The sequence below is a fragment of the Ceratotherium simum genome, chromosome 22 (genome assembly GCF_057802395.1).
Source record: "Ceratotherium simum simum isolate JZ-2026a chromosome 22, ASM5780239v1, whole genome shotgun sequence".
Taxonomy (NCBI): Eukaryota; Metazoa; Chordata; class Mammalia; order Perissodactyla; family Rhinocerotidae; genus Ceratotherium; species Ceratotherium simum.
The window spans coordinates 16,485,115-16,509,941 of NC_141921.1; the positions used below are offsets into that span (position 1 = coordinate 16,485,115).

Below are 24,827 nucleotides of genomic sequence, written 5' to 3' on the forward strand. Positions count from 1 at the left end.
ACAACCCTGTGAAATAGGGATTACTGTCCACGTCTCACAAACGATTTATAATTGAGGCTGCCACCTGATGTAGCTGAAGTCCTCCACCTTCATTCGTCTTTACTAAGCTCTACTATCTGCTGGGAATGGACTAGTTCGCCAGTAGTTTCTGCCTTCTTAAATTCAGTCTAGAGATGAAGGCCGAAATTTAAAAACCAAACACTCTAAACACTCCAGCGCTGCAAAAGCACAAAGTATTTTGGGAGTGGAGGCGGGTGGAAGGTGGAGTGCTGACTCCAGGCACTTGCGGGTTTATGCAAAGGCTAGAAGCAAGAGGTGGGCAATGCAGGTAACGTAATCCAATAAAACGAGAATGAAGACACTGGATTATAGAGGTAGGCAGGGTCCGATTAGGAACATTTTATTTGAAATATGCCCTTATCCTAAGGGCAATAGTGAGAAGGGTAGAGTTGTAAGTAGGGAGTGGCTTTTTTTTTTTTTTTTTTAATGGCTACAGAGTGGTGAATGGGTTGTAGAGGAGCAAAAACAGAAGTAGGGAAAAACGGAGGCGAGTGCAGTAGTCCTTACCCTATCAGTATCATCTAGGTCTGTCAATTCCACCTCCTAAAGTCCCTCGGAATCAGTCCTAAAAATCTCTAACTGCCAATCCAGAGCCTCTCCATTCCCACTGCCACTACTCTAGTGTAGGCTATCATCAGCTATGGCTTAGAGCACACCTCTGTACTGACTACAGAGTAAACATTTTAAGCTTTGCAGGCCAGATGATTCTGTCTCAACCACTCAACTTTAGAGCCTGAAAGCAGCCACACACAATCAGTAAACAAGTGCACCTGTGTTCCAAAAATTTTTATTTATGGACACTGAAATTTGAATTTCATGTAATTTTTACATGTCACAAAATACTCTTCTTTAGATTTTTCTCAACTATAAACATTTAGAAACCATTCTTATTCTTAGTTCTTGAGCCATTGAAAAACTGGGAGTGAGGGCCGGCCCCGTGGCTTGGTGGTTAAGTGCGCGCGCTCCGATGCTGGTGGCCCCGGTTCGGATCCCGGGTGCGCACCGAGGCACCGCTTCTCCGTTCATCCTGAGGCCGAGTCCCACATACAGCAACTAGAAGGATGTGCAGCTATGACATACAACTATCTACTGGGGCTTTGGGGGGAAAAAATAAATAAATAAAATCTTTAAAAAAAAAAAAAAAAAAGAAAAACTGGGAGTGAGATCTGGCCTGCCAAATGTAGTTTGCTGTGGCCACCTAGCCAGTCTCTCTACCTCTTACTCTAATATTCCCCACCATAACACCCAGAGTGTTCCTTTGAAAAAATCTGATCATGACACTGTCTTTGTTAAAATCTTTCAGTGACTACCACTACCCTTAGGATTGTCCAAATTCCTTAACCTGCTTTATAGGACTATGTGACTTCTCTATGCTTACCTCCCATTCTTCTTTCCCATTCCTTGTCCAACCTTCCAGGTGATCTTTTAGCCATTGCTTCCTTTGGGTATCACCTCGTACTCCCTCTACTTAGAACACTCTCCTTCCTCCCTTCTTCTCCTGCTTGACTCTTCATCCTTTCGGTCCGGTCTCAGATGTTACTAGGCCAGGAGACCCTCCTATCCTAACACACTGTATTGCACTAATTAAATCTTCCCTGCCGGGCTATGAGTTCCTGCAGCATCTAGCATAGTACCTGACACACAATATCTTAATACATTTATTAAATGAATGACGGTGTAGAAAATGGATTGGAGAAGAAAGTACTGGCAGCAGAGAGGTCATCTGGGCAGCTGCACCAGTAATTCAGGTGAAAAATGCTTGCAGCAACAGTGTGTATGGAGAGAAATAGGTAGATTCTAGAGCTGCTATTCATCTGCTCCAGCTCCAAATGACTTTTGACTGTGAAGAAAATGTTTCCTCAAAAGGCACTTCTGGGCCGGCCCCACGGCTTAGCGGTTGGGTGCGCGCGCTCCGCTGCTGGCAGCCCGGCTTCCGATCCCAGGCGCGCACCGATGCACCGCTTGTCCGGCCATGCGGGGGCAGCGTCCCACATACAGCAACTAGAAGAATGTGCAACAATGACATACATCTATCTCCTGGGGCTTTGGGGAGAAAAAGGGAAAAAAAGGAGGAGGACTGGCAATAGATGTTAGCTCAGGGCCGGTCTTCCTCAGCAAGAAGAGGAGGATTGGCACGGATGTTAGCTCAGGGCTCATCTTCCTCACCAAAAAAAAAAAAAAAGGCAGTTCTGCTAACACTGAGGACATTTAAACACGTGCCCCTATAGGCTTGAGAGCTTTTTCCCAAAGTGGAGTCACAAAGACAGAGAACAATAGCAGCAGCACCTCTGAGAATAAGTGAGCAACCTTCCCTAAGGAACTGCTTTGAAGGGATGGCTTCTCAAGCAGAAATATAAATTCTGTAACATTTGTTTTTAAAATGTTACTTAAAAGTATCATTGCCTACTCATCCAATTACTTCACTAACCTCTCCATGCTCAGTGAGCATGAAGATGAGCCATTTAAGAAACTAGTTTCCAGGGCCGGCCCTGTGGCTTAGCGATTAAGTGTACACGCTCCGCGACTGGCGGCCCGGGGTTCGGATCCCGGGCGCGCAGCGACGCACCGCTTCTCCGGCCATGCTGAGGCCGTGTCCCACATACAGCAACTAGAAGGATGTGCAACCATGACATACGACTATCTACTGGGGCTTTGGGGAAAAAAAAGGAGGAGGATTGGCAATAGATGTTAGCTCAGAGCCGGTCTTCCTCAGCAAAAAGAGGAGGATTAGCACGGATGTTAGCTCAGGGCTGATCTTCCTCACAAAAAAAAAGGGGGGGGGGAATGTAGAGTTTCCTTGTAACCACATCTGTACCACTGCAGTGACGGCACTGAAGCACTAGAGGAGAAACAGTTCATGTCAAAATTCATCTCCTGTTCCAAGATGGGAGCTCTCCACTCCATAGTTCTGCTAGTCCCCCTGCCACCCTGAGAGCTCACACTGCCCAGAATAATAAGACAACTCCAGTGCCTGCCTTTAAGTGATGTGAAAGGCAAGGAGGTTCATTCCCATATCTCCTTTGCAAAATAACTTTCACCTCGTCCCCCATCTCTAATAGACTCTGGCCCAAGAACATAGTTCCCTCTTCCTGGAAAGCCCTCCCCACCCTTATCTCCTGGCTAATTCCAACCGATCTGTCAATACTTACCTGAAATGTTACCTCTTCCTCTCACTCCCAGTCTCTCCACTCCGCTCCTATAGCATCTTGCACATACCATGCAACAAATATTTATTGAGCACTTACTAGGGACTGGATACTTACCTCTTCCAGGTGCTGGGGACACAGCAGAAAAACAACAACAAAAAAATTTCCTGCCCTCACAAGGGCTCCCATTCTATTACTCACCACATTGAATTGAAACTGTGCCTATCTCCTGTTACAAGCATGGGCCACATCTTACCCATCTTTGCAGCTCCAGTACCCAGGGATAGAGACTGGCATAGAATGCAGATGCCAAGTGTAACTGAATTCAATTAAAATGGCCCATCACAAGAATGTCAGCTCAGATCCTAGCTGCTCATCCTCCTTCCTCTCTTTTTATAATTCCACCCTGTCTAGTCACCTGAAGATCTCTGCTCCACTAGATCACAGTCCTTTCTTCACTGTGTCCCCTGAACCCAGTTTACTTAGCTACAGAGTTGCAATTATCTATACTGTAGGGCCCTTGTATGTCTTGCCATCTCCCTTGTCCCCCAATACACTGAAATGGCACCTTTAACCAGGTTCCATTCTGTCATAGGATTTAGCTCTCTGCTACCTCTGCCGCTGCAGTTGCCTGCAGCCAGTAGTTAGGAGTCATCCCTGTCGTCCATGAGTCAGGAGAAAGAAAGTAGAAATGGGATAACACAGAAACTGCTTCATGAAAAAAATACCAGAGAACTCTCTTTACGTAACTCTTAAACACTATACTCACTGGGATCTTTTCATGTTGGGTTATTTCCTTTCAAAACAAGCACTTTCCAAGGCATGTTACTGTTTACAAGTTACCTTCATTTACATTCTCTTATTTGACTCTTTCAACAATGCTATGAAGTAGACAGGTATTATTATCGCCATTTTATAGATGAGGAAACTGGGGCTTTGAAAGGGGAAGTGAACTTCTCAAGACCTCAGCTGTTTAGTTTAAAAAATGACCCCAGATTCAAACCAAGACTTTTGACTAAATTATTCCCACTTCATCATGATCAAGATACATTCTACCAAATGGTCTTAAAAATATCCCAAGTTAGTGACCCTTTTCCCCCAGCCTCCAGAACCAACAAAACTGAACCTAATAGCAACATCCTTGGAATAAATAGTGCTCTAAGACCCTGGGGCTTCCACTTCTTACCCAATCAGCTGAACCTGAGAGGGGACTGCTACAGCTGCTTGTACATCTGAAGCATCACAGATACACAGCAGGGCCTGGCTCTGGTCCATGCTGGCCTCTGGGGAGAGCCAGTCCTCCTGGCCGAAGCTAAGGCGTGAGGAGACGAGGCTAGCGTTACAACCATTTACAAACAACACACATACAAAACCAAAAAACAAACTTTATTTACAGTTGAAAACTTAGAAAATCTTGGGTTCTGGATCTGTGACACTTCGAGAGTCTCTTGATCAAAGAGGGCAGCAGCAGGCAGGGAAGCAAACACAGGGGCCAGGCCAGTCCAGATTATCTTACTCAAGAGCATCACCCAGAGAAGGGAAAGCCTACAATGGCAGAGACGGGGAAGTCAGTGAGGGATGACAGAGAGAATCAGCTCTGAGGAACTGGAAAGGGACATTTCCCGAGAGACAATACTCCTGCTATTTTCTACCCTCCTGATCTTCTTTTCCCAAAAGAGCAGAACCAGTCTGTTTCTTGCCATAGGCCAGACTTTTGGTTCCCCAGAGCAAAGGTGACAGGCATATAACACAAGAACTAAGAAAGAAACTAACATTTATGGCTAAGCCTATTATCTCATTTATTATTTACCCTTCACAATTCCGTGTAGTATATATTATCTGTAATTATGCAAAGGAGAAAACTAGGGACCCAAGGGATTTAAAGGCTTGACAGTGATGGGACTTTCTGGTCTATTTGGTTCCAAAGTATGTGTGCTTTTTGCCAGACCTTAAGATGGCTCTCTGTGGCGCTCTAGAATAAAGAGCAATCCTTCTTCCTTGCAGGTTTTGGTTCCAGGGTTACAGAGAAGGGAAAGGCCACACCCTCTGTTATGGCCTTGGAGTTAGCTGTACTAAAAGAACAGGGTGCGCACACTCAGATAGTACTGTCCCCTCCCCCCAAACGTGGCCACACCCTTCCTCCAGAGGACAGTGAGTCCTGGTGTTGCACTGCAGGCTCAGACAGAAGTTTAGCCCTGGGCCTCGAGCAGAATGTATAAAAATGTATAAATGCCCTTTATAAGTTGCACGGTGCTCCATAAGCTCTGTCATAGACCAGGCACTGTGATAGTCAGCATGGTCCCTGCCTCAAAGCGTTCTCAGTCTAGAGAAAACCAGACCAACACATTTGTGATACACTGTGTTAAATGCTCTAATAGAGAGATGAACCAAGTACTGTGGGAGCACCCAGGAGGGGACCACTGAGTGTGCCTACACCTGGGAGGAGAAGATAGAGGGACCAGGGAATGATTCACAAACTGATGTTAACCACATGCTCCTCAGAGGGGCTGGGAGGGAACTAGGATTAATTAAAACTATATAGGGCCGGCCCTGTGGCTTAGCGGTTAAGTGCATGCGCTCCGCTACTGGCGGCCCGGGTTCGGATCCCGGGCGCGCACCGACGCACCGCTTCTCCGGCCATGCTGAGGCCGCGTCCCACATACAGCAACTAGAAGAATGTGCAGCTATGACATACAACTATCTACTGGGGCTTTGGGGGAAAAAATTTAAAAAAAAAATTAAAACTATATATACAGTATGTATTTCTGTTATAAGATACACGCTCAATGTAGAAAATTAAGCATATACAGGGCAATATAAACTGGAAAGAGTCTCTTTGCAATCTCTACTCCACAGAGGTAACCATTATTAACAGTCGGCTATAGATCACCACCGTAATTTCTGAAATAGTTATTCAAAATAAATAGCATCATGCTTACACGATGTACTACATCTTGACTTGGTCACCTGATTTACCTTAGAGATCCTGCCGGCACATACAGATCTACTTTGTTCTTTCTAAGGCAATATAGTATTCCATTGACACGATGTACCTCGACGAGTAAGACCTGGTTACAACACTGGGAGCTGTGCCTTTGCACTGGACCGTACTGGAATGAAGCCAGATATTCTCCCCTGCCCCCTCCCTTTTTAGCTGGCAGGGCCTGTGACTCTGAGGGCAGGGGACAAACAGTGTCACACACCCAGCAGGCATGGAGATTTTTGCTGCCAAACCTCTGGTGCTCCCTAGACCCATATTTCACGGGAACCTCTTTTCTCTTGCCTGGACTCTGCCTGGACACCTCACCGGCCTCCAGCCCCTCCTCCACACTGCTGCCACAATCAGCTTCTGAACAAAAAAATTCAATCACAATATTCTCCTGCTCAAAACTCTTTAGTGGCTCCTACTGGCCTGGTTCTTTTTGGTGGGTCAGGTCCCCTTTTGAGAATCCCAGGAGAACAGTGGACTCTCGCCCCAGGGGGAAAAATGTACATACTGCCTGAAGCCCATCCCCACCGTCAAGATAACATCCGAACCTCAGCGTGCACTGGTTCTCACCCCTGGCCCTGGCCTCCTCCAGCCTTGCCTCTTACCATTTGCCTTTCATACCTTCCTGCTTTGGCCATATGGGATTATTTGCAGTCTCCCTTATACTTCCTGCTGTTTCTTCCTTTTGTGCCTTTGTTCATGCTGCTCCCTCTGCCTGGAATGTCCTCCCCACTTTTAGCCACCTAGTAAGTTCTATCCTTTCATGTACTCAGCTGAAGCATCCTCTATCCTGCAGTCTTCCCAAACCACTCCAGGCAGACACAGGCATTCACTCTTTCCTTATGTGGTCTGAAACCCTGCAGTCCAGTGCTTTATTGTACTGTAACTGTCAGTTTCCCCAAAAGACTGTGAGTTCTTTGAAGGCAGGAACTGGGTTTTTCCAATCTGTAGCCTCATATGCAGCACGGGACCTATCTTAACTAGTGCTTAGTTGTAGAATGAATGAAGGACCAGCCCACATGCCAACATATCTTTCATAATCTTCCTCTACAGGAATGTACCACATCTACAGGTAATCCCAGAATGCGGGACAGTGTTTCCTAACTGTTACTGTAGCCACCATCCACAGGCACAATTTTTAACCTAATCACTATTCGTACTTCAATAATGCCTCACTGTAAGCTATAACAACTGTAAAATTATGTGTTGCGTTAATTATTTATTTGTTCCTAAGATGCAAATGTTAAAAGATATTCATCCAACACCCCCCCACCCCCACCCAGAGGCAGTGCTACCCACATTTCTCTAATAAGCAGCATCAGAGATTCTTCTTGCAAACAGAGCATCCTGGGTCCTACCTCAAACTCAATCAAACTCTCCAGGGGAGGGATCTGGGAATTAGTAGGTTTAACAAATGCCCCAAATGATTCTTATCTTTAGGGAAATTTGGGAAACAATGAACGAAAGAAAGCCTCCTACTGTTTGAGACAAGCACCAGGTTTGGGGATCACAGAGAGGAGCAGCAATTCAGACTAGTGGGGCTGCCAGAGCTCACAGCCACTCCCTGTTCAATGAGACTCTCAGACTTTCAAAACAGAGGTTCCACCAGCCCCCATGTGGTTGTAAGCAGCAAAGAACCCAGTTCAGACTACAGCAGAATCCTGAGGGCCAAGGCTTGTTTACCTATACCTAACCAAATTCATCATAAAAAACTTTCACAGGGTCCACTGAGATAAACCATGGTTTCTACATCTAGAGCTGTACAGATAACTTTGTCTTCACTCAAACCAGTCAGGACCTGAGGCAAAACATAAAAGAGTTCTGGAAGAAAGTGCTTCCCAGGAAGGTACAGTTGACCAAGTGACCCCACCGGTCTTCTATCTCCTTCCTGTCGTCTTCTGTTTCCAGTGCCTCGGACTGAGGCCTCAGATGCATGAGCAGGTGATTTCTTTATTTGAATGCAGTAGATTCCTGCTGGACCAGTGCCACCAAGAGATTATCTCCTCCTGGGTCTTTTCTGATTGGAATATAGCAGGTTCTCAATTAAAAGACTGTGATATTCCCCTGTAGCCTTGCCACTCAAAGTCAGCATCAGCATCACCTGAGAGCTGGTTAGAAATGCAAAATCTCAGGTTCCATATCCAGACCCACTGAATCAGAACCAGCATTTTAACAAGATCTCTTGATGATGCATATGCACATTCAAGTTTGAGAACTACTGCCCAATAGGGCTTGAAAATATCATCTGTAGAGGACGTCAACCATTATTCTGCCCCAAACAACCTGAGGGATCTGAAGTGTTCTTGTAAGAATTAGAGATACTTGTAACTTTATAGGTGGGAAGAAAAATGATGGGATAAATTCTCCTGCTCCCCAGAGGACTGAATCTACTCTTTGTCTTACTTTCTCCCCAGTCCCAGTACTCAGAAACCCAAAGTAGGGCACCTATCGGTGGAACCCCTTGATGTCAGACTGCTACCTAGATTCCCTAACACCTTAAAACCTATGATAGAAATTTTTGGTAGAGTTAAATGAGATAATTCAAGTAAAATTCTTAGCTCAATATTTGAGCACCAGAAGTATTCAATACATAACTGCTTTTATTATATTGTCCCTATGTATTAGCTATGAGAGATTCAATTCTGAGCAAGTCAGGGTTAGGAGACTACATGTGGCTCTTTAAATTTAATTAAAATAAAATAAAATAAGATAATAAAATAAAATAAAATAAAAATTCAGTCCTTTAGTCACACCAGCTGCATTTCAAGTACTCAATTGTCACACGTGGCTGGAAGCTACCATATTGGACAGCACAGATATAGAACATTCCCACCATCACAGAAAGGACCGACTACTGGACAGTTCTGGTCTAGAGGGCCTCTGCAATGTCAAATGGCCCCTGTGGAATCTGTCCTGCTTGAGTTGCAGGCTGAGAAGAGGGGCTTTCCTGGGGGCAAAGGTTTACGTGACCTTTGCTGGTGGGTGAGGCGGGGAAGGCTGACGATCACCACCCTCACAAATCAAACCCCCAACAAGGATTTCCAGTAACCTTCTGTAAGGGACTTAGAAAAATACAGAAAAGAGGCCCCAAAGAATTTCTAAATTTTATTCTTTTTATTATCTTCTGTCCTCCAGTAGCGATCAGTGTTCAATCTTTAGAAGGAAAAGGACCTATGAGCTCAACTTTAGTTACAGCAAAGAAATGAGTGGGAGAGGGAGGAGAGCAGGTTGAGCCATCGGGTCCCCCAATACTGGCAGAAAGGAAAGCTCAGGGTGTCAACTGGGCCTGAGATGGGACCATCTGGCTGGACAAGAGAGAGGGCCACGTGTAGCTTCCAGCACACACTTGTGCATTCCTGCCTCAGCATGTGCTCACACCAGTTCCCTGCCTAAAATGCCTGACATTCTCTCTATTAACTCTTGTAATAAATTTATACTGAAGGCCTATAAGTGCCAGATGCTGTGAACACAAAGTCAGTCACAGATAGAGGTATGTATAATCATTAAAATGGTCTGGTATTTGACTAGATTTCTATTTGGCAAAAAAGGCAGAGTACAGAAAAACAAATTCTAGATAATTTTGTAAGTACACAAATAAAACTATAGAAATATTAGAAAAAATACAGAAGACATTATGATCTGAGGTAGTAAGGACTTTGTTAAACAAGACAAAACACAAAAGCCATTAAGGGAAAAAAGACTGATAATTATGACCTCATCAAAATTTAGAACTGCTGTTCAACAAAGGATATCACGAAAGTTAAGATAAGCAACACACTGCCAATTTTTTAAAAAAATATATATTCTGGAGAATATAGTCACAACATGTAAAAGAAAGAACTAAGACTCAATGTATAACTATTCAAATCATTAAGAGAAAGGTAAAATAAATTACATGCTACAAACATCTTATTGCATGTATCAGGTTTTTTTTAATATGAGGTAGTTTTACATGGATAGAGGGGGAAAAGTCTTCAACATAATGGCACGTGGAAAAAAAATGATGAATAATATAGTATGATGCCATTTAGGAAAAACAAAACCTCCCCAAATGAGAAGCCCTGATGGACGTACACCAAACTGATAAAGAAGTTACCTCTGGGGAGAGGTGTGGGATTGGGGGGGAATGTCAAAGTGGGGAGACTTTCACTTTAACTGTTTTGGGTGAAAATTGTCACCAGATTATATCATGTTACTTTTATAATTAAAAATAAACAACAAAATGAAATGTGCAGACCTTGATTAGAACATTTTAAGAGCTGTAATGGTTACTTTGTGGACAACTGGGGAAATCTGAACGTGTATGTTAGATAATATCATTGTGGTTATATAGGATATTTTTATTTTTAGGAGTTGCTTGCTGAAGTATTTAGGGGTAAAGTGTTAAGAAGTCTTCAACTTTCAAATGGGAAAGGATGAAAGGAAGGGAGGAAGGAAGGAAGGAAGAGAGGAAAGAAGGAAGGAAGGGAGGAAGGAGAGCAGGAGAGAGGAGGAAAGGGGATGGGAATGGGAGGAGAGGGAAGAAGGCAAAGAAAAAAACATGTTAAAGTAAAATGATAAAACAAGAATGTTAATCACTGGTGAATCTAGATGAAAGGTATATGGGTGATCAATGTACTATTCTTCCAATTTTTATGCAGGTTAAAAAAAAAAAAAAAAAAGAAGGGAAAGAAAGAAAGGTGGGCAAAACACGCCTCCCCCCCACCTTAGCTGGAAGGGATCAGTTTCTCCCTTGAACTCTTACAATAGTTAACAATGGCACTCATAGTACTAGCGATCACCTCTGAGAAAGTGACATATTCCCCATAAGCTCCTGAAAGGTAGAGGCATCTGTCAATTCTTTGCCCCCATCTCCATGCCTCACATGATGCCCAGCACAGAGCAGGCAGTGGCAAGTATTGGCAGGAAGTGAGTCCACGTAGGCTGAGAAGTGTGTCACATTCGCTTACAAGGCTGGCAGATACAAAGCCAGGGCCTGGAACTGCAGCACCCGTTCTGATGAGAAGTATGACAGGTGTGTCTCCTGGCTGCTCAGGCTGGTCCCAGCAGGAAGTCACCCAGGGCTGCAGCCAGGTCTTTCTAGTGGCACTGCTGAATGGAATTATAGTCTGAGAGTGCTGTCAGAAAATGCCTAATGGTTTTCAGGTTGATACTGTGTAAACTACCAAGTCGTAGAAAGTAAAAGGCCCTAATAACCCCTTTCCTTTTGATCCTTATGATGACCCTAGGAGATAAAAGTATTATCTCCGTTTGACAAATGAGGAAACAGGCTCAGAAGGGAAGTGACTTCTCCAAAGTCACACAGAGAGTAAATGAACTCAATCCCATGACTTCAAGTCTCAAGTTCTTTCCACGAGACCATGCTGCCTTCTCTGGGGTCTGACTCCTAACCAGGAGAGGAAGACACTTACCTGATTCAGTCTTGCTCTGGACTACATCTCCCCACACTGTGAGATCACCACTGGCAGCTTGGGCTTATTGTTGGGGCCTGTGGGAACATTCTAGGAGAGAAAGCACCGTGGAGATTCACCCACTGAGACACACACTCACCAAATATTTACTGATGCCTGCCAGCCTCCGTGTAAGGACTGAGGACACAGAGACCGATGTGACAACAGTCCATGTCCTAGCAGACAGGTAAAGCACATAATACAGATCAAAGAGAAGATATACAACACTTAAAAAATATCAAACCTGTGAAATGTAACAATGTAATAAGTTATAAGAAAGAGTGTACATAGGGCAGAAGAAGCATTTAACCTGCTGCTCAAAGAGGTCAGGGAAGGATTTACAGAACAGGGGATTATTTGAGCTAGGCCTAGAAGGATGAATGGGATCCCATCAAGAGGAAAAGAAAGGAGAAGAGCATGCCAGGGAGAGGAAAGAGCATGAGCAAAGGCTCAGGGGCTGAAGGAGCAAGAGGTGGGGACATGTATGGCATATTTAGAAAAGAGCTAGCAGCCCAATGCAACTGGAACATGGAGGAGACAGTGGACTGGGCCATGAAGGACCCTAACTGCAATGCTGAGTGGGATTTGACCACGCAGGTAAAGGAGCCACCAGAGGCCACACCTCAGTGTGTGCTAGAGAGGCTAACTTACAGGCAAAGAAAACGTGGGAGGCATGTGGTCTCCCCTCCCTTTTCCTGAGGGAGGCCATGTCACTGGAGGCAGTGAAGACTGGGCCTAACAAACTGGAGCCCACTCATGGTTCTCCAGCTCCTGGACACTAGTCAGGTAATACGAGACCAAATGGCTGAGAAAGAGACAATCAAAATAGGACTCACCTCAATTTTTCTCATCACTAGAAGTCCATCAATGATTTTCCCTGTAGGAAGAGTATGAGCTAGACTTTACTATTCTCATGTGCAGAGCATTTTCTAACTTCCAATGCCCATTCTTAGCCATTATCCCATTTGATCCTTGCACTAATGTCAGGAAATTCAGATTGAGTCTAAGTGAAATGGCTTGCCCAAGGTCACAGGTAGTAAGTAGCAGAGTCAGGGCTCAAACCCAGGTCTGAGAGATCTCAAAGCCCCACTGTACCACCTGCCTCTGTGTGGAATTTCTTCAGTGCTACCATCCAGGTTTCCACCCAGACATACTTATTACCCAAGTGGTGACACTATATCACATGGGCCCTTCATCCTTTCCTCCAGTTCTCTAACCATACATGCTCCCCACTTCCCACCACTTTCACCTTCCCTACTATTACCCAAAGCAGTTATGCACTCTTGGCATGAGAATTCGGGGGCTGGCTCCTCTGGCAGTCCCACTCCAGGCGAAGGGGGCCTGGACTATGGGACAGGAGCAGGACTCACCAAACACTACATGCTTCCCGTCCAGCCAATCACACTTAGAGCAGGTGATGAAGAACTGGCAGCCATTTGTGCTGGGACCACTGTTGGCCTGACGGAAACCAAATATACATGCAGTGAGTTTTCCTGGCCATGCTAGCTGGAGGGCAAGATTCCCAAAAGATTCCTCCATGCTTTCTTTCAGCAAACCTTACTGAGCATCTATTATGAGCCAGGGCCCAAGCTACAAGCCAAGGATACAGAGATGAACAGGACACGCAATCTTTGCCCTCAAGGAGCTATTCTTGAGTAAATATACATCTCTCTTATAGTGTGAATTTTTATAATGAGAACAATTGTTGATGGGAACTGCATTTATTAGCCCAATACTGTTTATAACTGGATTATAGCTACAAATTAGCTACCAGCTGAGCAAAGGACTGCTACCTACGCCATAAGCTGTTTTGTCTGAATGGCTTTGTACTATATCATAACAATGGCATTAAAAAAAAATTTAAGAAGGTGAAAGAAGTTGCTATGCTAGGAAAAAAGACTAATTTAATCAATATTTGCTTTTTACAGCTACACCCAAAATGCTTTATTATCAAATTTTACAGGAAAAAAGTATTTTTTTAAATTGAAAACCTGAAACTCTCTAGCCATATCCTTTCCCTTTTCCTCCCTTGAAATTGTTTTCACATCATTAAATTTGATAATGCATTATAAAAAAACAGGCTATAATTACAATGCAGTAATATACTTTGTAAAGAGACATCTGACCTTCATACAAATTGTACTTTTCTACATTATACAACTGATATTCCTAAACGACCTTTAAAATGCTAAAATCAGACTTTTGGTTATCAGCAAACCCACATTAAGTTTCAGCAGCACTGCCTTAAAACGGTGTCTGTGTAACTATGTGAATGTTTTCTTGTATACTTCCCTTATTTTGGGGAAAAATGGGTAGAAAATGGAAAACTAAAAGGACTGGTACTATTAAAACGACAGGTCTCATAAAATTAATACCACTGAGGCAAAACTGGAAATTATTAGATAGGTCCCTAGCCTTAATGGGATGCTTAATGGATTTAAATTGATTGATTCTGTGTTCAACTGTGAAGGAATAAAAATGTGCATGAAATACATTAAAGATATTGTCTAGGATCAAGCCCTAATTAGGGATTTTATATTATACTTTAGAAATTCCCTATGTAAGATGAGGCTATTTTTGTTTTTTGTACATTTATTCAGCAACATTTCAGATATGAGAGTAAGGCACTGCCCAAGCCAGTCAAAGTAGACCTACGCTTTGGAACGAGGGATAGATTTCACTGACTCTGGAATATTCCACATGTCAGAGAAGGCTGGGACCAGGGATGGACTTCCCAAGGGTCCTAATTCTTTTCTTCCTCTCTCCCTCCCTCCCTCCTTCCTATCTTACTCTCAATGTATAAACATTTATTAGCAAGCAGGTAGGAAAACAGTCAGACAACATGTTTCATAGTTCAGGGAACACTCCCTGTCCTCAGGCACTCATTTATGCATCCTTCCAGGCAGTGGAGCTTACTGGTTTAGAGGATAAGCTCTGGAGCCAGGTGACCTAGCGTGAATCCTAGCTCCACAACTCACTGTGTGCCCTTAGTTTAGTCACATAACCTCTCTGTGCCTCAGTTTCCTCATTTGTACGTATCCCAAAGGATGTTGAGAGAATTAACATGAATTCATTCATACAATGAATTAATGCAGATAAGGCACTTGTTGAGTAAGTGCTCAATAAATGTTAGCCATGGTTCTGATTATCTTTCAGTCACTCATCAGCATCTGCTCAGCTTCTTACTGTGTCCGGTAGTAAGGCCTGGAGATCAATGAGACCCAGTCCCTGCCCTTGAAGAACTCATGATTTAGTGGAGGATAGAAGCAGAAACAATTATGCCACAAGATATGTGACAGTACAACTCAACCAGCGTCGGCCTGGAGCAAGCAGAGCCAAGGCTTCCTTCGATTTCACCGACTCCTCCACAGATGCTAACACAGGGCCATATACCTAGAGGGGTTCCAATCCTCGTGGTGAAGATCCGAGCTCACCTAAGCCGCTTCTGCACTCTTTACCTGCACTTGCCCAGGCTGGCTTTCCTACAAGGGGGCTTGCACACTGTTTGTTGTGCTAGTCTTGCCCAATTATTATGGCAGCCTCCTAGCTGGCCCCTCTGCCCCAGCCACTCCATTCCCCTCTGCCACTCACACTGCAGCCAGGGTCTTTGTCCAAAAACACAAAGTTGATCAACGCTGCTCAAAAAAGTGTATGGCTCTCCATAACCTATGAAACAATGTCCACACACCTCAGCCTTATTTTGGCATTTAAAGCCCTTCAGGAGCTAGACCCACTGCCTCTCTAGTTGTCTCTACTGGCCATTCCCTCCCCCACTCACATCCTATGTTTTCATCACCTTCATCACTTTCTGTTCCTTCTATGCCACCCTGCTATTTCATGGTCACATATTTTTGCAAAGGCTGTTTACTTGACTTGAAATGTCATTTGGTATAGAATTCCTTCAAGAACTCACATGTCCTCTCCTCTGTGAAGCCTTGCCTGGCCCCTGACAGCCATTATCCTCACTCCTTGGGCCCCTCACAATACTTTTACATACACTTCACGCACTGATGGAATCTGGGACTTGTCATTGTGCATGTGTGATGACCCCATTAGATGTTAAGTGTGATGAGGACAGGGATCAGGTCTGTATCCTTATGCCTTATCATGAGGCCTGAAACAGAGTGGGTGTCAACAAATCTTTCCTGGATGAATGCCTGAATAGATGACTGGAAGAGTGGCCGAGCAGGACAGACAACGTGCCTGTTAATACTGGATCTGGGGGAGTGAGAGTTGGAGCACTGACAGAGGGAAATGGGTAACCAGGGGGAGGGAGGGCAGGTTGAAGAGTGACAGGGAGGCAAGTGGGGAGGGTAACGGAAAATGAGGAGTGAGGGGAGAATAAAGAGAAGTGAAGGGGGAGGGAGCACAGAGGTGAATGAGCAGGGGTGGGTAGATGAGGGGGTTTAAATGAGGCAGGCAGGGGGACCATGAAAGGGAGATGTGTGAGTAGAGGTTATAAATAGGGAGGGGCAAGGAATGGTGAGGAGCAAAAGCGGGTGAGCAGCCAGGAGGCAGAGTGAGTGAATGGGTGCTGTGTGAGTCCTGGTGAGTCGAGCAATGAGCAAGTGAACGTTGGGTCTTGAAAGCACAACCAGCTACATTCTGAGCAGCAAGGCTAAATGCCCAGCCACAGATCCTGGCTCAAACAAAGGTAAGAAAACAGACATCAGAGTCCAATTCTGGTTCTGCAGCCTGCTGGTGGGGCCAGCCCAACAAAATCAAACCAGACTGAGGGAGGAGGTGGGCGTGACCGAGGTGAGTCCTGGGCCAAGGAAGAGAAGGAAAGCATTTGCTTCCATCCCAAGAAACAGCACCGGGCCTCAAGAGGGGTCCAGAAACCAGCTGGCTTTAAATCTAACCCAAAACCTTGATTGGACCTCACTTACCATGGAAAGTAGGCCTGGAGCTGAGTGTCTAAGTTTAAAATTTTCATCTGCAAATGGCCCCCGGTAAATACTGGCGACTCCAGTACCATCACCCTGAGCAGAAAGAAGGGAAGTGTTAGTAATTTGTGAGTGCTGGGCCCCCTGGAGCCTGGAGGAACACTGCTGCACCTAAAGCCTGGCTTCGTTCAAGTCCACTCTTACTCTTGTAGGTCATGTAGGCATCCACGTCTCTTTGATCCTACCCTGCAATCAAAGCAAGCCCCAAGCAAGGCACCTGCAGCCCACAAACTGGCCAGGATATCTCACAGATTAGGTAAAACAGGTCACAGCTGGGCCTCTAGAAAAACAGGTTAAGACACAAAGTAGGGAACAACAGTACAGTGATCATATACATAATCCTTCCCATTCCCAAACACTCTCAGGCCTGCAATCCTAGAAAAGTACCCACTTACTGACTACTGCCCCACTCCCCCAAACTATGTGGGTGGGTGGGCTCTTGGAAGTCTAGTGTGTATAACATGATGCCACCCTCCTGGCCAAAGTTGATTGGTTCAGGGGAGAACGCCTAACTCACGCAGGGCCAACTAGAGTTCGCTCTCTGAGGATCACGAAGCAGGACAGATGTTCTCTTTGAGGGTGAGCTTGTGTCATGTAAACCTGAAGGTGGATGTGACTATCTTCAGCAAGGTGGATTGGAGAACAGAAAGAAAATGCAACACATGTATGTAGAGACCACTAGCGAAATAGAGAGAAAGGACTACTTTGGTTCTATGTGGCTTTCCAGTTCATAGTTCTATTTCATACTTTGAGTTCCATGAAACACCTGATCATAAATCCTCAATTTATGCTTAAATCAAGCTTTATTTGCATTATCTCTTTGCTCTTCCAACAACCCTGTGGAATAAGCATTATCATCTTCTCCATTTTTCAGGTAAGCAAACTTAAGTCAGGGTAATAAAGCAACTTGACGAAGGCCATTATCTGCAGAAGCTGAAACAGAATCCCTGAGATTTAAAGGTAATGTTGAGAGGCTGCCAAAGACCAACCTCTCCCAGCCAGTCAGTAAAGGAAAATAATACAGGGTGCATAGTAGAAAGGGAAAACAGTGACCTAGTGCAGAATCAAAGGTCCCTTTTTGGGGCAAAGGCTACCACCAAGGGATTAACATAAGCCAGGGAAGAAAGGAAAACTATCAAATTCAAACCTTTACTTAACTAAAAATTATCAATAAAACCAAACTCTGTATAGTGGAAAGACCTGGATTTGAGTTCCAGATCTATCATTATGAGCTGGGGACGCCACTTCCTATCTCTGAGCCTCAGTTTCCTCAACTATCAAGTGAGGATGAAATCACCTACTCTTTCCAACATTGCCATGAAGATCCATGAAGATCCAATTAGATAGTGTCTGAGAAAGGCACTTTGCAATAGATATGGCACTGTATAAATGTGAGCTATCATAGCTTTAACTCCACGTAAATACATATAGACAGAAGGAAGAGATAAGAAGGTCATTTCCAGGGCCGGCCCCGTGGCTTAGTGGTTAAGTGTGCGCGCTCCGCTGCTGGCGGCCCGGGTTTGATCCCGGGCGCGCACTGATACGCCACTTCTCCAGCCACGTTGAGGCGGCGTCCCACATACAGCAACTAGAAGGAGGTGCAACTATGACATACAACTATCTACTGGGGCTTTGGGGGAAAAAAAGTAAATTAAAAAAAAAAAAAAAAAGAAGGTCATTTCCAATTTCCCAATAAACCTAGGAGACAAATCAGTTACTACATCATTCTCTATAGTCACAGTATCTATTGCTCTCCAGAAGACAGAGCAAAGAAGAGGACAAAACTAATGTTCAAAGCAAATAATAGAAAGCAACTTAAATCTTCAACAATAGTGGATTGATCACATAAATTCATCGTCTATTCATAATGGAATATTAGGTACTATTAGAAAGAATGTTTTGGAGGAAGACTTAATGACAAGAAATGTAGACAACCATTAAGTACAAAAAAATAAAACATACGTATGATCTTAAGTCTGTTAAAAATTATATTTGACATACATACATATGCAACGAGAAGAACGGCAGCTGTAAACTAAAATGCCAAGAGTATATTCCTTGAGAGGCAAGATTCCTTGAGAGATGATTCATTTTCTTTTTTGCACTTTTCTTTTGCAACCAGAAGAAAACAAAAAACAAATATCCAAACAAATATTCTTCACCCAACTTATAGAAGGGCTCAAATTCTGCTTTTTCTGCCTCTTGCTCATTCTATTTTTTCTTCCCTAAGGGTAGCTCTGAGCAGTTGCTTCTCTCTGACACTCAGCCTTCTGGCTGATCACTATTGCCTAACACTGGGGCTATGAGCAAGTGATTGGATGTGCCTGGCAATGACCAGCAAGAAGCTGGTCCTGTCCCTGCTAAGACAACATGGCAATACAGGAGTCTATGGGAAGAAAGGAAAGAGGGCAGAGAAAGCTTCTCAGCCCTCCTTACCAGCTAACAAAAAAGTATATGGTCACCCCAAGCCCTACTACCATCAACTGTGTGCAAACTTAAATGCCTACAGGGCAGATGACATAAATAAGGGAAGCAGGTGGTGGGGACTGTGGTGAAATGGCAACGACACACTGTCTAAAGGGAGCAGTTACTTGATTCCAACCAATTGTCTCTGCATGAGAAACACAGGCCTAGTGCACTCCTATTTTCCATTTTTTAGAGAGAAAACAAAACTCCGGAATTTTCAGGTGAAATTTCCCAGTTTTACAACATCATACAGGTGAAACAAAACACCTGAAAGCCTGATTTGGCCTAGAATCTGCCACTTTGTAACCTTACTTACATAGGAAAGAGCGAGGTCTAAAAAACTCATAAGGGGCCAGCTCTGTGGCCTAGTGGTTAAGTTTGGCGTGCTCTGCTTTGCTGCCTGGGTTCAGTTCCCAGGCATGGACCTACACCACTCCTTGGTGGCCATGTTGTGGTGGTGACCCACATAGAAAATAGAGGAAGATTGGTAACAGATGTTAGTTCAGGGCAAATCTTCCTCACCAAAGAAAAAAAAAAACCTCATAAGAGTCAAACTAAATAAACATACATATGAAGGAGAAAGAATGTCTCCCAGATCCAAGAAAATAGCACTATGACTAACCAAATGATAATAACAAAGACCATGCACAGACGTGGGTGGGTAAAGACAAAAGATTTAAGAACAAAATGTGGTTTATATGGCACTCTCCAAGATCAGGGGGAGAGGAGGCTTGATATTGGGGACACATACAGTCCAGTCACAAGAAAGCTATGCTTAGTAGAGAAGGACTATTCCACTGGGCTTCCCCAGAGAACAGAGGAACCCCCGCCCCCCACCCCCCGCCGAACTATCTGCCTCTCTTGCTCTGACTCTTTGTCCACCAATCAACTTCTGATTAAAAACTCAGCTTTCCAGGCACTGTGATACCAGAAGTGGAAGGGAAAATGGGGCATAAGCATTTAGCTCAGTGGAAAGGAACTTACCACCATTTAGGAGAAACAAATTGCATCTGATTTCTAGCTAAGTTTCATGTGAGTAATTTGAGTCTGTCATGGATCCTCTATAGGTATGCTGGGAAAGTTCAGTTTCTGGCTGTGAAAGGCTGAGATTTGGAAGTTAGTGATTCATTCAAAGTGCTGATGCCTGTCATTTAGTGGTACAGTGAGTACTAAAGGACAGTCTCTCCCTGGCCCCTCGCCTCATCTACTTTGGCTATTGTTCTCAAGCCTTAAGACTGGGTCCCTGTAGTAAAAACAGTAGCAGCAGCAATAACAACAACAAACAAACTCATAGGTCTTTGACAGGAAAGGAACAATACTTACGTTAACAAAATCCCCACCCTGAATCATGAAATCCTTTATGACCCTGAAACAGAAAACAGAGGATCCTGAAAGAAGACTCTGTGTTTTAGAAAAATATTCCCTTAGTCATTGTAGTTTACATTAATATTGACTTCAAAACACAATGTTTATCACTTTGGCTTTTAACAAATCTTCAAATCAGTACCGGACAGTTCTATCTTCCTCTAAAAAGTCTAATCCCCCAAGGAAGTCATTCTAAAAGCCCCCAGGATGGCTCTCCAAAGGCCTTACCTGTGGAAAGTGCTCCCTTTGTATCCTATAGGAACCCCATCTTTTCTATAACCAAAAAAAAAGAAACTTGGAATGATGACAGGTAATCATAGGCCTTTCCAGTCTACCACACACTGGAGCCAAAGGTACTCTCCTAAAGATGGTCGGGAGAAGAGAGATAACGAAGGCAAATGAACTGAGGATATACCCTTGGGGTATCGCCTTCTATCACTGTCACCAGCAATCATTCAAGGCCTGACAGTGGTTCCCCAATACCCTCGCTGCGGCCTCAAGACACCCCTCAGGAGCAGAGAAGCCAACCACGTCAGAGACTGACCTGAATTCTCCAGTGCAGAACTGCCTGAAAGGGAAGAGTGAACGATTCGGTCACCATGACATCACAGTTCCAAGCACCCCTAATCTCCAGAGGGCAGGGCACAGACATTGGCGCCAGCAAGCCCACCAAGCCGCCACCCAGCGTCCAGACACCCAAGCATACATATTAGCAACATAAATTGACAGGGGAACAGTGAAAACGGTGACTATACAGACAGAGCGATACCCAGAGGAATCAGACCTCAAGGGCAGGGAGTGGACGGAGAGAGGCAGGCGGACCATCCCGCAGACCGGGGCCCAGCTTCTGGCTCGGTTAACCCGGCAGAGCCGCAGCATCTCCTTACCTAAAATTCTCGGCCGTCTTAGGCACAACGTCTGCAAAGAGCTCGATCTTCATGCGGCCCACTTCCTGCAACGGGGAGACGGTCAGAAGGCCCAGTGCGAGCCCGGGGTCCCTGCCCGCGCCGCTCGGCCTCCCACGCCCGCCTCCACAGCCTCCGCTCGGCTCCGCGCAGCTGCTCCACCAGCTGAGCGCCGGGACCGCCAAGAGTCCTCCTCCCCTCCTGCCGCCCCGCAGGTCGACGGCTTCTGGTCCCATTTCACTTTCTGGCTCCCCGAGTCCGCAGCCCTGGGTGGGTGAGATCTGCCTGCCCGACCCCCTGCAGCCTCCCTTCGGCGCAGGGCTGGCTGGCCGCCCAGGCCTCACCTGGCCGCCAATGCTGACATCAAAGAACACCACGGGATTGACAGGGCTTGAATTTGCCACCGCCATGGCTCCGACCCGGAAGCAGAAGACGAGAGGGCGCAGTACCGGCGAACGGAAGCCCCGCTCGGCGGGTGTGTTCTCCAACGCAGGCGCGGGAAGAGCCGCCCGCGGCCCCGCCCCCGGAAGCCCTGCCCCCCGCGCAGCGCGCTCTGCCTCCCTCGCCGGAAGTGGGCGGTGTGCGCGTGGCGGGCCGTTCTTTCAGTGCTGACCGTGAAGGGGTCAGCAAGCTGTAGCTTCTTGGCGTCTCCCCCGCATGTGGTTGGGGAGAGGTAGGTGGAACAGGGAGGGTAGAGAAAAGCGTGGGCACTTCTTTGCTCAAGGTAAGCAGGCATCCCACTCAATGCCTACACCGAGTGCGGTACAAATTATTCGTGCTCAGGCTAGGGGCTCCGGGCTCCGCAGTCTCCAGGGCCCTGGTCAGCCCTTGCGCCGCCACACATGCCGTTTCTTACCCCTGCCCGCCAGTCTGAGCCCCACGAAGGCAGGAGCTCTGCTCATCCTCAGCGCTTACAGCCGGGCATGTTAGGCTTGCTCAGTAAATTCGCAGCCCTGCCTTGAAGTCAGGACACTAGAATTTTAGTTCTGGTTCTGCGAGAAGCTTCCACTTTTGTCACCTCCGATTGATTTTCTGCAGAGCAGCTAGAGCTTTAAAATGAATTTGCTTATAAGTCACTCCTGGCTTCCCCTATTTAGAGTAAAATCCAATTCCTTACATACGAAAGCCTACATTACGTTTCATTATCGGCAGCCACCTACCTGGCCTCATTTTGTATCACTTGCTCTCTGTTACTCTGCTCTGGCCTCTCTCTTCCTCGAGGCTACGGAGATCGATACTCTTTCTAGGGCCTTGGTACTAGCTGTTAATTGTCTTTAATACTCTTCTAGATCTTAATGGGAGTGGAGAATGCTCCTTATAGTTCAGGTCTCAGCTCAGATGCCACTCAGATGGGAACATTGCACCCAATCTAAAACAGCCCTCCACCCCTCTTTCAGATACATCACTGGTTTATTTTCTTCCTGCCACTCAGCATCCAAAATTATATCATTGGTCTCCCCACCTCACCCCCTGCTGCACACGCATATACCTTCCAAAATAACAGCAGAACTTCGCGAAAGCAGAGACTCTCCTTGTCTGCTTCACAAGTGTAGCTACAGGGCCGGCCCTGTGGCTTGGTGGTTAAGTGCGCGCGCTGCAATGCTGGTGGCCCGGGTTCAGATCCCGGGTGCGCATCGAGGCACCACTTCTCCGTCCATCCTGAGGCCGAGTCCCACATACAGCAACTAGAAGGATGTGCAGCTATGACATACAACTATCTACTGGGGCTTTGGGGGGAAAAAATAAAATAAATTAAAAAAAAAAAAAAAAAAAAATCTTTAAAAAAAAAAAAAAAACAAGTGTAGCTACAGTGCCTACTACTGAATAGCACATAGCAGAGATTCAGCAGATTCAAGAATTGAGTGAAAGAAGGTGACCTTGGACAAGGCTTGGAGTCAGAGCATGTATTCGATATCACAGCTATTATTTCCTATATCCTTTGATCATCTAATTCAGTGGTCTGTGGAAGGAAGAGTTACACATAAAATTCAGTGTGTCTCAACTCAAGGGGTCCTTTTTATTTCTGGTTACTTTCCCTCTCCCCTTGGTCTCCCTCCCTATCTCCAACTGAAGAGGAAGAGAATAAGGAGGGAAAGGAAGGGGCCAGCCTGTGGCTTAGCGGTTAAGTGCGCGCACTCTGCTGCTGGCGGCCCGGGTTTGGATCCCGGGCGTGCACCAACGCACTGCTTCTCCAGCCATGCTGAGGCTGCGTCCCACATACAGCAACTAGAAGTTCTAGATGTGCAGCTATGACATACAACTATCTACTGGGGTTTTTGGGGAGAAAATAAATTATAAAAAAAAAAAAAGGAGGGAAAGGGGAGGAAGGGAAAGAAGTAGCAGCAGGAATCACCCTTCAGTTTAATTTTGTACCAACTATTTTAGAATAAATTTTTAAAATTGATAATATCCAATGTTGATGAGGTTGTGGAAAAACTAGTATACTCATAAACTGCTAGTGAAAATAAATGATATTTAGCATTTATTAAGCAGTTACTAAGTGCTAAATACACGCTTCATTTCATTTAGTCCTCACAACCCCAAGGGATAGGAACTATTATTGTTCCCATTTTGGGGATCAAGAAAGTGAGGCCTAAACAGGTTGACTAACTTGACTATGGAAACAGTATGCACAACCTTTTTTTAAAGCAATTCAACAAGTGATGTACCAAAACTATATAACATTTATATCCTCTGACCCAATTATGCCAATCTTGTGAATTTGTTTTCTGGAATAATTCAAGAGAAGAAAAGAGCTACATTCACCAAGACTTTCACCACAGCATAATCTTAAATACTTAAAAAGTAGAAACAACTTAAATGTCACACGACAAGAGAATTTATACAATGTCAACGTGATAGATAGAATACCACGTGGCTATGAAAGAATAGTTATGAAGACTGTTGAAATGTAAGAAAATGTTTTATGATATATTAAATCAAAAATCAGACTATGAAAATGAATATACAATATGATGACCATTTAAAATATATGCATTTGAATAAGAACCAGAAGGGAATAACTCCAAAATGAAAATAGTTGTGTTAAGAATGTGGGATTAGGGCCGGCCCCATGGCTTAGTGGTTAAGTGTGCGCGCTCTGCTACTGGCGGCCCAGGTTCGGATCCTGGGCGCGCACCGACGCACCGCTTCTCCGGCCATGCTCAGGCCGCGTCCCACATACAGCAACTAGAAGGATGTGCAGCTGTGACATATAGCTATCTACTGGGGCTTTGGGGGGAAAAATAACTAAATAAAATCTTTAAAAAAAAAAAAAAAGCATGTGGGATTATAGGAGGGTTTTTTTTCTTTTTAAAGTGTTTGCTTTATTTTACTTTTAAAAAATAAATAAGAAAATACTCATGATAATAGTAAAGGATGCTGAATTAGCCATATATGTGCTCTGCTAAATAGGAACCTAATTAAGCCATTGAACTTGAACTTAAGTCATGACATTGATCAATACAAGGCATTTGAAGATATCAAACAAACTTGAGAAA

At 44.9% G+C, this 24,827-nt stretch overlaps 1 protein-coding gene across 4 annotated transcripts; it reads right to left on the reverse strand.

The window, feature by feature from the left end:
- Window positions 1–4,571: 4,571 nt before the first annotated feature.
- On the reverse strand, window positions 4,572–21,808 carry PPIH (peptidylprolyl isomerase H). Of its 4 annotated transcripts, none has more exons than XM_004443134.2 (10): window positions 21,672–21,808; window positions 21,310–21,374; window positions 20,967–20,990; window positions 20,651–20,695; window positions 20,381–20,423; window positions 16,535–16,627; window positions 13,016–13,103; window positions 12,482–12,522; window positions 11,607–11,696; window positions 4,572–4,751 (listed from the first exon to the last, which is right to left on the reverse strand). In XM_004443134.2, the coding sequence occupies exons 1-9, from the start codon at window positions 21,735–21,737 to the stop codon at window positions 11,628–11,630; spliced, it is 534 nt and encodes a 177-aa protein (XP_004443191.1). In that variant the 5' UTR covers window positions 21,738–21,808; the 3' UTR covers window positions 4,572–4,751; window positions 11,607–11,627. The 4 variants fall into 4 exon arrangements, with proteins under 4 accessions (XP_004443191.1, XP_087302268.1, XP_087302266.1 ...); XM_087446140.1 differs by lacking the exon at window positions 4,572–4,751 and adding an exon at window positions 10,103–11,283; XM_087446141.1 differs by lacking the exon at window positions 4,572–4,751 and adding an exon at window positions 10,103–11,286.
- Between the last annotated feature and the right edge of the window lie 3,019 nt (window positions 21,809–24,827).

Excerpts from the sequence above, each read along its gene's own strand:
- PPIH (XM_004443134.2), bottom strand. The coding sequence starts at position 21,737 with ATGGCGGTGGCAAATTCAAGCCCTGTCAATCCCGTGGTGTTCTTTGAT. Across the intron at positions 16,628-20,380 it reads AGGGTGGGGATTTTGTTAAC|GGTGATGGTACTGGAGTCGC; the intron begins GTAAGTATTGTT and ends CTTTCTGCTCAG. Across the intron at positions 11,697-12,481 it reads TAGTGATGAGAAAAATTGAG|AATGTTCCCACAGGCCCCAA; the intron begins GTGAGTCCTATT and ends TTTCTCTCCTAG.